Below are 14,191 nucleotides of genomic sequence, written 5' to 3'. Positions count from 1 at the left end.
CATGAGTTCAATGGATGCCAGAATTGTGAAGTTGATATCAAAGATGGGGTCCTATGTTAACATGTAACTTGACCTGTTAAGATGTTTTTGATTAAAACTTTTTTTGATTTCAGTAAATATGGCCTCCTAATGCTGCAAATTTAACAAATGACAATTTTGAGTTCTTTACAACCTATAAAATATCTTGAAACTCTGAGACTTTGAAACTCTGCATAATAATTTGGAACACTGCATTTTGAGTTTTTTATTTTTTTAAAAAATACTGTTATCATTGGGAGGTTTGTTCAATAAAATTTGAATTATACTCTAAAAGTTGATGACTTGAAAATTATACTGACTGTATGTGCATTACTATTAAGGAAAATCTGAGCAAAGTGTAATTTGCGTAATAATGTGGAACGCGGTGTATACTCCTGTACACGAGTGTTCTTGGACTACTATTATCTTAAAAAAAAAACTTCACTGGTGTGTATATGGTCCGTAAGCGTCGCTGGTGTGTATACGGTCCGTAAGCTTCGCTGGTGTCTATATGGTCAGTAAGCTTCGCTGGTGTGTATACTGTCTGTAACCTTCGCTGGTGTGTATACGATCCATAAGCTTCGCTGGTGTGTATATGGTCGTAAGCTTCACTGGTGTATATACGGTCTGTAAGCTTTGCTGGTGTGTAACAGTGCTACAGATGAAGAATGGCTCTCAAGCCAATAAACAGATCAAGTGACAACATCATTAAAGACCATCACTTGACGTCAATTTAATCATCCTAGAGGTTTATTTAGTATAAAATCTCACATCAATTGGGCAATCATCAAGAAAATTATTAAAAGTGGTCAAAGTCAAGGGCATATCTGATGAGTGCGTACGACTATAACCAGAATACAAGATGAACAATGTCTACTCAGATTAGTCTCACAACTGCTTAGAGAAACCATTTCACGATACATTTCAGTGGGAAAAAGATATTAAAGAAATAAATAGGTAGTGGTCGTATTTCCTTTGACGCAGTCTTCAAATACAGCCCTTAATGTGTGTCTGGAAATGCTTGCTCACTCATTATAAGATGATTACAACATGTCAACACACACTCATTAGAGTTTGGGCATACTACACACGCTCTGCAGGCACTTGATAGCTCACAACAGTACACAACAGCATACACACTGTTTGGGCTCCTTGTAACCACTCCAGAGTAAAATGTACAGGACATTTTCACTATCAACGGTAATCTGATCATGCCCTTCTATGTTTTCTGTTCTTTTAACAGATAAACCATTCAGTCGGTACTAAATCAAGTTGCACTAATATTAAAAAGTATGACCTGGTGCACACCTCGGGTCTCTCTCGACCTAGATTGTTGTTATCTTGTTAGGGGAAAAAAAAACAAAACAGTAGAAAAGTGAAGGAGCAGAAATAACTCGTCCTTCCTTTGTTATCTCCGATTTCGCTCCAGTCACTCCCAAATTGGTACAAATGCAGTCAGAGTCTCGTCTCGTCCAGGACGGCGGATCTCTGCGGCCCAGTCTGCGGAGGGTTGTGGGTTGGGTGCGGGGTGGGATGGAGAGCTGAAGGCTGCCACCCTGCCATTACCCTCCTCACAGCTTGGCTTTGCCTGGCTGCAGCTGCAGGCTCTGAAGCTTCATGGCCATCCCCATGTTGCCTGTGATCTTCAGCTTGCCTTGGAAAAAAGCCTGTGATGCAAAGGGGATGGACAGAGAAGCGTTTAACCAGAGGCCAGAAACACACTCAAATGCACACACACACACGCACACACACACACACACACACACACACACACACACACACACACACACACACACACACACACACACACACACACACACACACACACACACACACACACACACACACACACACACACACACACTCTAAGAGGCATAGCTGGTGCCTCTGGGGTCCTGCAGGAACTTGCATCAAAGACCACACACACTGGAGTAGTTCATAGTAATTCAAGGGTGGAAGGGGTCTCGTAGGTGTGCCTCCTCGGAGGGGGGGAATTGGATGGTATCCTGGTTCGCTGATGGAGAGGTACCTCTCTGACTCCTCTGCAGCACCCTCAATCAAAGCATTAGGACGAAAGGAAGGCGATAAGAGGAGAGCATGACCCCCAGAGGAAACACATGCACACTCTGCGCTGTGACTAACATGAACGTGGAGCGGAATGCGGTCTTGGGTGGGGAAAGGGGGTATTAGGTAATGTCGCTGAGCTTCAGAAAGGGCTGAAATTACTTTCATGCATGCTGCCAGGGGAGGTCTCTGGGGGGAATACATCAGTTTAAGCAGAGGCATTTCTCCTTTTCCCTGATCAAACTGAGGTTCAAACTGCTATGTGTCCGCGGTTTGGCTGTTACAGCGCCACACGTTTCCGAGGCGGATGGTGAAAGAGAAGAGCGGATAAATAGAAGGCTAGGGCCTTGTGAACAGAGACTACGTCCTTGGTGTGGAGCAGATTGAGCTTCTGAAGAGTTTGTCATTGGCATTGCTGAGCTGAAGATTACACACGCACACGCACGCACACACACACACACACACACACACAAAACCACAAAACAAATAACTCTGATTTCGAAAGGTGGGCAAAGAGTATTGGAAACCTGCCTCACTGAAGCTGACCCTGTTTGATCAAGGCTTTCTTTTTGGAGTGGTTTTCATGGCCATATGGTGTCCTTACGTGGTCACACAGCATAAAGGTTCTCAAGCTTTCTCAAGGGTAATCTGTGGAAGGCCTTGCATCAGAATCTGAATCAGAATCATGTTGAATGGCCAAGTACATTTTCACATCCCAGGATTTTTTAGGGGGTTACGTTGCTCTCAATGTACTAAAACCGAAACCGAACTTCATGTCTGTTAGACCTAGCACAAAAGCTACGTGTGTTTCAATGGGTTTTTGGTCTAAGCGCTAAAAGTCACCTACAAATAATATTCGAGACTTTCAGTAAAGACTTTCAATACTCTGCAACATTCGCGTAGCACAGAAACAACTAACCGAGTCAATTTAGACATATAAAAAGTCGTGTAGATAGCTTAATTCACATGAAACATTCCCCACTACATTAGCCACAACACGCCGCCATCTTGGATAGATATTTCCTTTTGAGTGCGCACTGATATGGAACGCTCAGGTAGATGAAAACAGGTCGTACAGTTACGTTGAATATAGCACACCCCGGAACTAACTCTCAGAATGGTGGATTCCATCTACCCGTGTTATAATTCCATCTACCCGTGTTATAAACAACAGTTTAATATATATGATAAAATAATAAAATATAATAATTTGTCAACTGTTCAATAGAGTGACGGCAAGGGGGAAGAAACTGTTCCTGTGTCTGGAGGTTTTGGTGTACAGAGATCTGTAGCGCCTGCCAGAGGGGAAGAGTTGGAACAGATTATGTCCAGGGTGTGAATGGTCTGCAATGATTTTCCCTTCCCGTTTCCTGGCTCTGGAGGTGTACAGGCCTTGGATGGTGGGCAGGTAGCTATGATCAATAATACATCTAAAAAATATTAACTGAGGCGGGCACAAACAACTCTCAGGAATTCACACAATGTGTGACCCCAAGGCCAAGGAGGCTTACCCAGGCAATAAAATGAAGTCATGAGCTCACCATACTGAGACCACAAGGTAAACAGAACATACTAACTGAGAGGGTAAACAAATATGGCAGATTGTCAGTTGACACACTGCTGAATAAAAGGGCCAGATATTCTTTATTTTTCATACCTGGGGTCTAGCTGAGTGTGAGGAAATGGAAGTAGTAGTTTTAAAGAGAGTTTTTAAGTATAGAAACCCTTGCAGTGAGTACTTCCAGACATATACTTTCTTACCTACAGTAAAACCTTTTCTTTTTATTTAAAAGGGGGAGAGAGAGTGGACAAATGAATTAATCAGTTCGAGGGAGGCTAGAGTTAAAATGAACAATAAATGCTAATCATTAGCGCAACCCTTTCAGGAACACCTGTGCCAACGCAGAGTGCCAACGCTGGACGACAGAAAATGGCTTCACGGACGACGGCGGCTTTTTTGCCAGCAGCCTACAGCGTGACCCACAAGCAGGTGTGCAGAAGTTGTAGGGGAAAGCTGGCTTTTGATGATGCTGGTGTGTGCCAAAGGCTGTAAAGACAGAGCTCCCTGAGCCTGACTGGGTAGACCTGGGCTCCGGTGATAAAGCCACCTGGAACGCGGCTCCCCGGGTCGGACCTGGATCCACCGCAGACCTCTTCAGACTTTATGACCCCGTTCTCTACACACCAACACAGCGAGCGCTACATTCAAATTCCGGTTGATCCAAGTTCCAGCTGCCAAACATAGTTTTGCCCGGTGCTCCTGGGAAGTGGGGCCTAAAACCAGTCGAGCTCTGCTGGAGCGCTAGTGGGTAATTTCTTTATCATGCATCTGCCATTTTCTAACCATAAACGTACATTAAATACAACTGCTTGTGAAAAGACAAACAATAGCACTAGAATATTATAGTTAATAAAAAGCACATAATGGGTGTAAGGGAAAAACTCACAGTCTGAGGATTCATTTTCCCCGTCATGAGAGCCAGTAAGTCAGTGTCGGACATGGCGATGGTGCAGTCGGCTTTCTTGGCTGGGGGAGAGAAAAGGGGGAAGGGGGGGTATGAGCGGGGGTTGGAAAAAGAAAAGAGGGACGATTTGGAAAATGTTAGCAGATGAAAGTGTGTTTTGGCACAAGCTGTTATTAGCACTGTCAGCACATGGGTACCTCATGCAGCGCCGGTACCCTTACCGAGCGAGGAGCTCGCGCTGGGGTGGTGACTCACTGGCCTTTTTAATTCAAACCATTAGAGCCAGTCCACAAGGACATCACTCACACATACGTAAATACACACACACACACACACACACACACACACACAGAATGTACATACAAATGTAAACACCTACACACACGTATGATCAGGAATGCACACACTCTCACACTCTCTCTCACACACACACACACACACACACACACACACACACACCTCCCCCTCTCTCTAAAGCTGCCCCCTGAGCATAAGTGTGGTTAATTATACGCAAGCGCAAGTACTCTGGGGATAGTCATTAACATCATGGTTTTCAAAGGTTTCTCTCCGAGGACCAGTGTTCAAATAAGCACTATTCCTTTGGTATGTAGAAACAGGTTGAGGAAGTGGGCCGAAGATTGGCCAGGGGACATCAAAGCTTACCCAGTGTTATACCTGCAGATATAATTAAAAGCTGAACTACACGTTGAAAGCAACAGTGATGGCAAAAAAAAAACCCTACTTTGAAACTTCATAATAGGACTGCAGCGGTATAGAAGTTTCCTTAGCACCACAGTCAAAGAATGTCACCTGGCGGTTTGCGTTGATACAGTAACCAACCCCCCTGAGGTTAAATATAACATTCGTCAAGGCGTTCATGTCTTTGTTTGTTTGTCAGTCTGTCTGTAAGGGTTATGCAAAAACTACCGACCTGAATGTCATGCAACTTGGTGGAAAGATGTCGCATGGGGCAAGAAAGAACCCATAACATTTTAGAAAAAAAGCATTTGGTTCTGGCAGGTCTGCGCCCTCCAAGTGCCTATGAAGTTCATTGACTTGATGTTACTTGACCCTTCATATGTTGAAATTGTTGAGCTGAAAGAGTGTAAGGAGTAAAAAAAGAGACATAATTGAAAAGGCTGCTTCTGCATGAGATGTCTGGCTATGATAATGTTGCCACGATGTGCAGTCATGAGGACTCACTTGCGAGATGGCCACTAACAGCCGTCAGATTCACATTGATCTAAACGCTTTTACATGCTTAATTAGTGCTTTCCATGCAATTAATGGTCAGTCAACCAGAAAGTTACAATGACATGAGTTATTTACCTGCTGAAAGACCCATGGTTTACCCGTGGCCACAATTGTGAATAAACGCTGTATTGAAGGCAACAGCTCAAATACAAGTTCACTGGGTGGATGCTTGTGTCACTACTGTACCTGTGTCATTGTGAACGCAGCCGTTGCCATTTTTCACGTCAACAATCCAGGTCGCCTCCTTACCCTCTGGTCCGTCCTTGACTTTGAATGCAAAAATGCCACCGATTTTCTTCACAAACTGCTCCCCATCCTGTGAAGTAAAAGATATTAGGGGCCGGTTTAATTCTTTAGTCTGTGTCGATGTTTCATTATGTTTTTCGTTTTTCTCTGTGTGTGTATCCAAATAAAGACATGCACAGTTGAGATTTGCTGCTAAGATCTGGTGGAACAAAACAAGGACGCGTCTCCCTGACAAAGACAAACAGAAACATAAGAATAACCGAATACAAAAACATCAAACTCGTAATGTGAAACAGGCTGCTGGCTGTCTCTGCCAACATGACTGCATAAAAACAAGAGGATGAAAACTAGGCCACAGCCACTGTTTTGCAAGAACTTGCTGAAGGGACTAAGTGCACCTCAGGAATTGGACTGTGAAAAGGGGACACAACGTTTTATTAGGATGAGTACCAGCCAGTCAACAGCGGTGTGCTATTAACAGAAATATTGTTGTGAGGTGAAGTAAAAAAAAAAAAAGACTAAACCGCACACCCCCCCACCCCCAAACCCCCCATGCTACTAATATCCAAAGATCCATCCAAGACACAAGTCTGAACAAAACAGCTCTCAGCTGCATAATGGATTCTTATATTAGGAGCCAGGACTCGATCTCTCTTGGTCTGAGTTCACCGGATAAATACACTTCAAATACATTTGTGAACTTGCACTGGGAATGCTTTTTATACAGCACTCAGCAGGTCAGTAAGAGGAAAGGAGAGAGAGAGAGAGAGAGAGAGAAAGAGAGAGAGAGAGAGAGAGAAAGAAAGAGACAGAGAGGAAGCAGGAAGCGCCACAGCTGCTAATCAAACACAGACAATAAAAAGCTGCCGCCAGAGATTTTATTTCTTTCCCTTTTTCATCCTTATGAAACTATATAAAAGGGAGATCAAATATGGCTGGGAAACAAATCCGACCTGAAAGTTTCCCCCCCATCCTGAGGCCTGGTGTATGACTGACACGGTTGGTCTTACAGAAATAGATTGCTCTAAACAGCTCCTGCTTAGCATCACAACAGGCCGGCCTACGCACTCACACACTGGCAGCCAAGTGTTGCTGCAAGAAAAAGGCCCCTGGCTGAGTACCACAGCACCATAAGTGACGTCTCTCCAATTCACCCATTGGATTCGCACTGTGAAAGGATTCCCACACCATACAAATAATGTGATATTGGTTCCTAGAATGGTGGAAGAAAAAAAATAAAACTGCGCTATTTTAGAGGAAGAGGCTAGCAGCAGAAAAGCAGAGGAGTGAATAAATCACACAGCTCTCTGGACTGTCCTTCAGCTCAGCGCGCTTTATAGTTTAAGAGCAAGGAAATGTCAAAGTGCTCCAAGTAATGGACGTGGTGAAAATAAAACTCTGCCCACACACTGATATTCGAGTAACACAATATTCTACAATAGTTACCAGCCGGCCAGGAGGCAAAAAGACTGGCAGATTTGAGCGGCAAATGTTTTTCTCTTCATAATGCACATGTGTCAGTTCAGTTCAAATGACAGTAGAGCTTTCCTAGTATGCCTACAGGATGCTATGTGACATATTTGACAAATGTGTTCTGATAAATTGATGCCAAAAGGATTCAAATGCAACATGCTGGATACCTCTTGTAGCTTTTTGTTGATTTCCTGGAAGACGGCATGCGCCTTGAAGCCCTCCAGACCACCAGCTTCACTGGTGCCTACAGCCTGGATCTGTGGAGCACTGCAGAGAGAGAGAGAACTTCACTGAAACAGGCTAGATCATAATGCTCTCTCACTCACGCACAGGCACACACACAGGAAAGCGCCTACGCAATCACACAAAGAAATCCATAGACATACAAAACATGCTTTGTACCAATGATGTTCCAATATTTCGTAGGCAAACATCTAATCTTTTTTTAAACACAAACCTAATCAAACACACGTTTACATGGCAACACTGTGATCGCTGAGCTGAACCACTGTCAAAACATTTGCACGAAGAATAAAGGCATTTTTTATTTGAAGAATAATGTTAGGCTTCAAGAAAACTGTACTGTAGCATGAAATGCAATTCAAGGGTGGGGAAGACAGAGGCAAGGTTGACTATCATTCCGGAAAGTTCCCACGAAACACCTGAGAACCCGTCCAAATGAGCACTAAACTTCAGACAAAGTTTGCCCTGCCTTCTTCACTCACAGCAGTGCACAAGGTCTGCGTGTGAAGAAGTGTTCGAATCCACGACCAGTAGGAAAAATGTCGGCGGGGGAAATGGTAGAGCACCACTCTCCCATGCCAACATCCACGGCTGAAGTGCCCTTGAGCAAGGCACCTAACCCCAATCACTGCTCCCCGGGCGCTCAAAAGCAGCTCACTGCTCCGGGTTAGTGTGCTTCACTGTGTGTATCACTATGTGTATCACTACCCTGGATGGGTAAAATGCAGAGATCGAATTCAGAGTGTGTGTGTGTCACTATCTCTGCCATAACATTGTCACTAGGGCTCATTTCCATTTTATTTTTTTTATTTTTTTAAGTGTCTTTTTTTGTTCTCTCCTCAATCAGCTATTGGGCCTTATTTATAAAAAGTTGCGTAGAAACTATCCTACATTTTGTCTAAGACATTTTCTGAAATGAGCGTAAGTGAGATCCACAGAAAACGAACGTACACACAAAAAAACACGTGTACGCCAATCTTTCGGTTATAAATCACAAATGATCGTGGAATTGTGCGCAACTGACTCTCCACCCTCAAAACGCCCCTATTTAATCTAATTAGCATATTATCAATGCACAAACAGAGCACATCCTGAATGCACAAACTCTTTGTGACCATGGCAAGCACGAAAGAAACATGTAAACAGAAAAATTATAGTGAGGCTGACATCGACGTTCTGCTGATGGAAGAGCAGATGCGGGCCAAAACATTGTTAGAAAGCTTATCTGGTGGTGTAATGGCAAAAGCAAATATATATGACATGTCTCCGAAGCAACTGCGGCACGAGCAGCACCAGAAGGCGCATCTGCGGCAGCAGCACCTGCTGCTCCAGCATCGGAGCCTCGCCGGCCATCGCCACCTTCCCTTCAGCATGCCTTTGCTGCGCTCCACAACCGATCGCGCACGGGCATGTGCTGTATTGAAGTGGGCTTTCTAGGCTGTCTGAGTGTGCGCAATCTGGATGAGAATACATTGAGGACCGTGTTTTACGCAGGAAATCCCCTGTTCCTTGGCAATATATGAAAATCTAATAAATTAGAGATACGTCCTTTTCTACGTCTAAGACCTCCATAAGCTCAGAGGAGCATCTCACCCACGGAGATAGATGGCGTTAAATATCCATCCAATGCACTTGCCTCAAGTGCCCAATTAAGCCTGAACTCCACATTAAAGTATGAACCCACTGAGGTAAGGAGTGCTAATGGGGGTGCGAATGTGGTTCAGTGAAGAAGGTAGAGAGATTTGGCATCAGAAGGGAAAGGTTCTGTCTGCTGCAGACCAGCAGGGGAAAAAAACATTTGAAGATGGGAGGACAGGATGTCCGCTAGACACACACAGCAGACATGTTTTCAGCAGAAAGAACCTAATAAAAACACACGCCAGCTCAGAGGTGAAGCAGGACACTATTTCAATAGCAAATCTCGACACACTCTCACTAGGTTACACATGCACATAAATTGGACAGCTGAAATTATACACATCGATTCAAACATGAGAGTACAACCACAAAGTTTTAGCATAAAACTCTGACACGTCAGGCAAACTAAACAAACATGGGCTTGAACTTGCTGCAGTCATGTCATTATCTCAAACTTTGGATGGCTCTTATATTACTTCCTCTTACATTCTGCCATATACTCTCAGGTAGAAGATACAAATTTGAGATGTATTGATATTTCACACCTGTCAATCCATGACTGCTACAAACTGTTTCCCTTTTGTCAGCCGAAGTGAGGAGGTTCTAAATATGCACACATTCTAGGAGGCAAGCTGTTAGGGCACTTGGTACGGTTCCAACCTTACAGAACAGCATGTTTTCCAGCCAAGAGCAAAGTGTGTTTGTGCCAATGCCTCGGAGAAAAGGCAAAATTCCTGTCTGAATGTGCCTGCACAGATTTTTGGGGAAGGGTGAGTGAACAGATTAACAATTTGGAATATGTAAATGTTTATGCCTGCCAGGGAAACTTTATGTATATGTAATGACTAAACTCCATAAAGATAAAGCTCTGACATGGGAAAGGAATGTGTACAGCCAAAATAATTTCATTCCTTCCTGATGTTTCTGTCTGGGTCCAGTCAGGGAACGCAGTCATCCAAACCTTCATCATTCATCATAATTTGATTTTGGATTGTTTTGGTTAGTTTTATACATGTTAGATACACACAATAGTTATCTTGAAACATTAGGCCAAATTTACAAAGGGTATTTAGCCTGCATTCTTCTGGTTGACATCTAAGCCTTAATGCACAGCAAAATAGCGATGATGCAATTTACAAACGATGATCACCACCCGTTTAGCTGTCCAAGTCAAACTTGTCTAATTGCGCAATGATCAAGGGTTCAAAACAAATCACCTTCTACCTTAATGCAATCTATTGGGTGACCTGTATTTTAAAGTCTAGACTGCTGATAACTAGTGAACAACAATTTATGAAATTTTAAGGCTATTGCTCCTACTGGTGGAAATATTCTGAATCCCTGTATGGGGCGACAATCTTCTTCTATTCGCAATGCATCTTTTTTGGCAGTCAGAGGAACGCTATCAGTGTGGGGAGGCTGGACATGTGGCATTCCATTGCCCAGCAGCACCGAAAGCATCTGCTCCTAGAAGAGGGTCATCCTTAAACATCACTCCCTCCCTCGTTCCTGAACATTAGACGGCTGGGACAAGCTGATGGGCTCTATATCGACTGTATCCTGCAAGGCTTGCTGGCCAGGTGGGGGGCCGCAGTGGCACATGACCTGGGCATTGCTCAGCCTTGGAGCTAAAGCTGTAGCTCTTCACACCGCTAAAGAGGAAGAGCTATCGACCAAAGCCATCGACTACGCAGATCCAAAAAGAGCCAAACAAAGCCAAAAGACTGCCTGTGCTACTGCCATCGGAACCTCTGAGAAGCCTGCATACCACAGCTCCCAGACAGGTCAGCGGCAACAGAGAGAGAAAGAGAGAGAGACAGAGAGATTTCCAACAGCACACCATCAGAGAAACAGTGAGTTACCCAAAGGGAGACAGCGTGCCGCTGCCGTAGATGAGGACTGCGTCAATGAGAGAGCGCTGCCAGGGCCTGTGTCCGTCCAGAGCATCCACACGGCACCACTACTGACCCAGTGGGAAGAATCTTCGCGTCTAAGCAGCCCCCCTCATCACCAGCAACCGCCGTGTCCGAGGGCCGAGCAGCTTCCACCAACCCAGACACAGACAGCGCCACCAACAGCGGAGACCGGGCAGGACTGCACCCACATCCTGCATATCAACACCAGAAGATGCATGGCCCATCCGCCTCCGCCTTCGCCTACGCCTTAAGCACCTGACTATAGCCAAGCGGACAACATCAGAGCAGACAATACAGGAAAAGACGGAGGATTATGAGGCATCATAAGCTCAGTAGCAGGCCGTGGACAGCACCCACAGTGGACAGCACCCACAGTGGACAGCACCCACAGTGGACAGCACCCACGGTCTTGGTGAAAGAGAAAGACGGCTCCTTTAGTTTCTGTGTAGATTATCGGGGCCTTGACCAGGTCACCCGCAAAGACTCCTACCCAGTACCGGCGACTTCTCGGATGACATCACTGGGTCCTGCTGGTTCAGCTCACTCAACCTCCACAGCGGCTACTGGCAAGCAGAGCTAAAGCCAGAGGGTTCCTAGGCCATGTCCTCAGCCTATCCACTGACAGGCGTATCCACCGACCCAGTGAAAGTAGCCACGGTGAGAGACTGGCCAGTGTCCTGCGACGATGAGGAGCTACTCTGCCATTTATTCCACGCAGGCACAATCATTGAAACACTGATGCACACTGGCATTTATATGCAGTTTGAGAATCCCCGACCTCATGAAACAAACTAAAACTGTCAGCTCTGGTGTTCATTTCTAGTATATTCAAAAATTATGCAAATATAGTTTCCAGATATACCAGCAAATGTATGTTACTTATCACAGCAACTGGTACAACGTAAATTAGGTGTGAAATCTGTAGCTCAAAATGAGGAGTAATTACAATATACAAAATGGCACACTCTTTCCTTACGACTGACACATAGGCTACAGTGAAAATGTCTAAGTTACATCAAAAAAGTGTATGTCAAGGTCTTTTGGTCTCCCTATTCTATTCATAACCAGTGATATACACTTCATTATTTGACGTATCAACCTTACATTACTCTTTTCAAATACCAAAATGACCAACTATATGCTTAAATGTATAGCTAATAGGCCTAGTTGCTTTACATTGCAACTTGGGGGAGCGATCCCCTACTTTCTTTGAGACGCTGTTCATTTCACAGCCAAGTACAACATGAATCACAGACTAATATGACAGAGTATGATTACTAGACTGTAACCCGGCTAAACAGGCTTTACGTTTGAGGTGAAGACATAAATAAAAGAGACAGCTAGCTGCTAAGGGCAAGTTCATGTGACTCTTGTGGCTAAGTTACACAAAGGATAAACAACGATGGTTACACCATGAGATCCAATGATGAGACCATTGTTGAATCGTAACTGTTGGTAAATGGCAAACAGTAGTATGATGCTCACCTTATTATCTGTGAAAAACGCATTTTGCACAATGTGTCAGGCATACTGCTAACGGAGGCCGGCGAAAATCAACACAGTTTGGGTAGCTTACAAGATGGGTAGGTAGAGCAAGGTAGGTAATCCCACCCGGAACTTCCTTGTTTCTTGTCACAAGACCCAAGGAGTCGAATGTCGAAAGAGTGGAGTAGCCTTGCATACAATCCTCATCAGCGGGGTATGAATGTAATCGACATGAATGTGCAAATAAACATCTTTGTATGATTGCGATGAAACATCCGGTATGACAGACTGCACCGATTTTTTGGGTTAGAGTACATTGATACCTCCGAGTTCTTCGGGCAACAAAGCTTGCAATCGCTGCCATCTTCTGGTCAAAAACTGCAATACAAGGTAAAGTCGCTGAAAGTGAGAGTAGGCCTAGCTCAAGATCAAGTGAATAAACTTTCTGATTTCAAAGAATGGGTTGACATAAAAAGGGCCTGACAACGCCATTAGAAAACCTTGGCAATTCGTTTGGTGGTAAAAATCTAGTTATCAGTCGGTCTTTTGTTACCAACTGTTATCTTTTTTATTAAAAATAAAAATATACTACCAACATGCTAAAGCAGGAGAAATACTTTTCATATTATACTATCCTATATCATCTCATCTATCTATCTGTCTGCCTTCCTATTTCTTTATTAATGCTTTCTTTTTCTTTTTAATATCTATGTTCCACATCTCTTTGATTTCTTTTAAACTCACTTAACTCACTCTTTCTTTCAATCACTTTAACTAACTCGAACGATCTGAATGGAAACCCACCTTCTGTCTCTCTCTCACACACACACACACACACACACACACACACACACACACACACACACACACACACACACACACAATAAACAATGCTGGTTTTCCTGGCATTTTGGCAAAGACAGGTGTTATCTGACTGAAACTGTATTCTCTGTTCGGTTGCATCGTGACTATGCGTTTGTGTAGTGCTACACTTTGTGTGTTCTCTGCTTTCTATTTAAATTTTGGAGTAAGGAAGTGTATGCAGGGTTTAAAGGGGAAGTTTTTTGTTCTCCTTCCCAACCTTAGAAAGAACATTTCTGCACTCCCAGTGACAAAAATGGACCTTTAGGTCCTGGTACAAAAATGTACCAACTGGAAAGGTACAACATTGGGACCTAGTGAAGTACAGCTGGAGCAAAATGGCATTTTTATGAGGCAAAAACATACGTTTAAATTCAGAGACAAAAACATTTACAGTTATTCACCTACAGTTATTTAAAGAATAAACAATTAGTTTACATAGTTTAACAAATACACTTTTGTCATTTTATTCTCATTGTGTACAATGTATGTCTTTTTTGTACATATTCTTTATTTTCCAGTGAGATA

The 14,191-nt window shown here is 43.8% G+C and overlaps 1 protein-coding gene across 1 annotated transcript; it reads right to left on the bottom strand.

Annotated features, from left to right (window-relative positions):
• Positions 1-750: 750 nt before the first annotated feature.
• Positions 751-12,924, bottom strand: scp2b (sterol carrier protein 2b). The gene is made up of 5 exons (XM_080831871.1): positions 12,803-12,924; positions 7,688-7,787; positions 5,988-6,117; positions 4,530-4,609; positions 751-1,685 (listed from the first exon to the last, which is right to left on the bottom strand). Exons 1-5 carry the CDS (start codon positions 12,844-12,846, stop codon positions 1,590-1,592), a joined length of 450 nt encoding a protein of 149 aa, XP_080687997.1. The 5' UTR covers positions 12,847-12,924; the 3' UTR covers positions 751-1,589.
• Between the last annotated feature and the right edge of the window lie 1,267 nt (positions 12,925-14,191).

Source organism: Sprattus sprattus, assembly GCF_963457725.1.
Source record: "Sprattus sprattus genome assembly, chromosome: 2".
Classification (NCBI taxonomy): Eukaryota; Metazoa; Chordata; class Actinopteri; order Clupeiformes; family Clupeidae; genus Sprattus; species Sprattus sprattus.
The sequence above is the reverse complement of the archived record's forward strand: the minus strand, read 5'-3'. Positions and strand labels throughout refer to the sequence as shown.

Bases quoted from the DNA above. Each gene is read 5' to 3' on its own strand.
- scp2b (XM_080831871.1), bottom strand. From the start codon at position 12,846: ATGCCTGACACATTGTGCAAAATGCGTTTTTCACAGATAATAAG. The intron at 6,118-7,687 runs GTATCCAGCATG...TTTACTTCACAG, and splicing joins TCAACAAAAAGCTACAAGAG to GATGGGGAGCAGTTTGTGAA. The intron at 1,686-4,529 runs GTGAGTTTTTCC...TTTGCATCACAG, and splicing joins GGAAAATGAATCCTCAGACT to GCTTTTTTCCAAGGCAAGCT.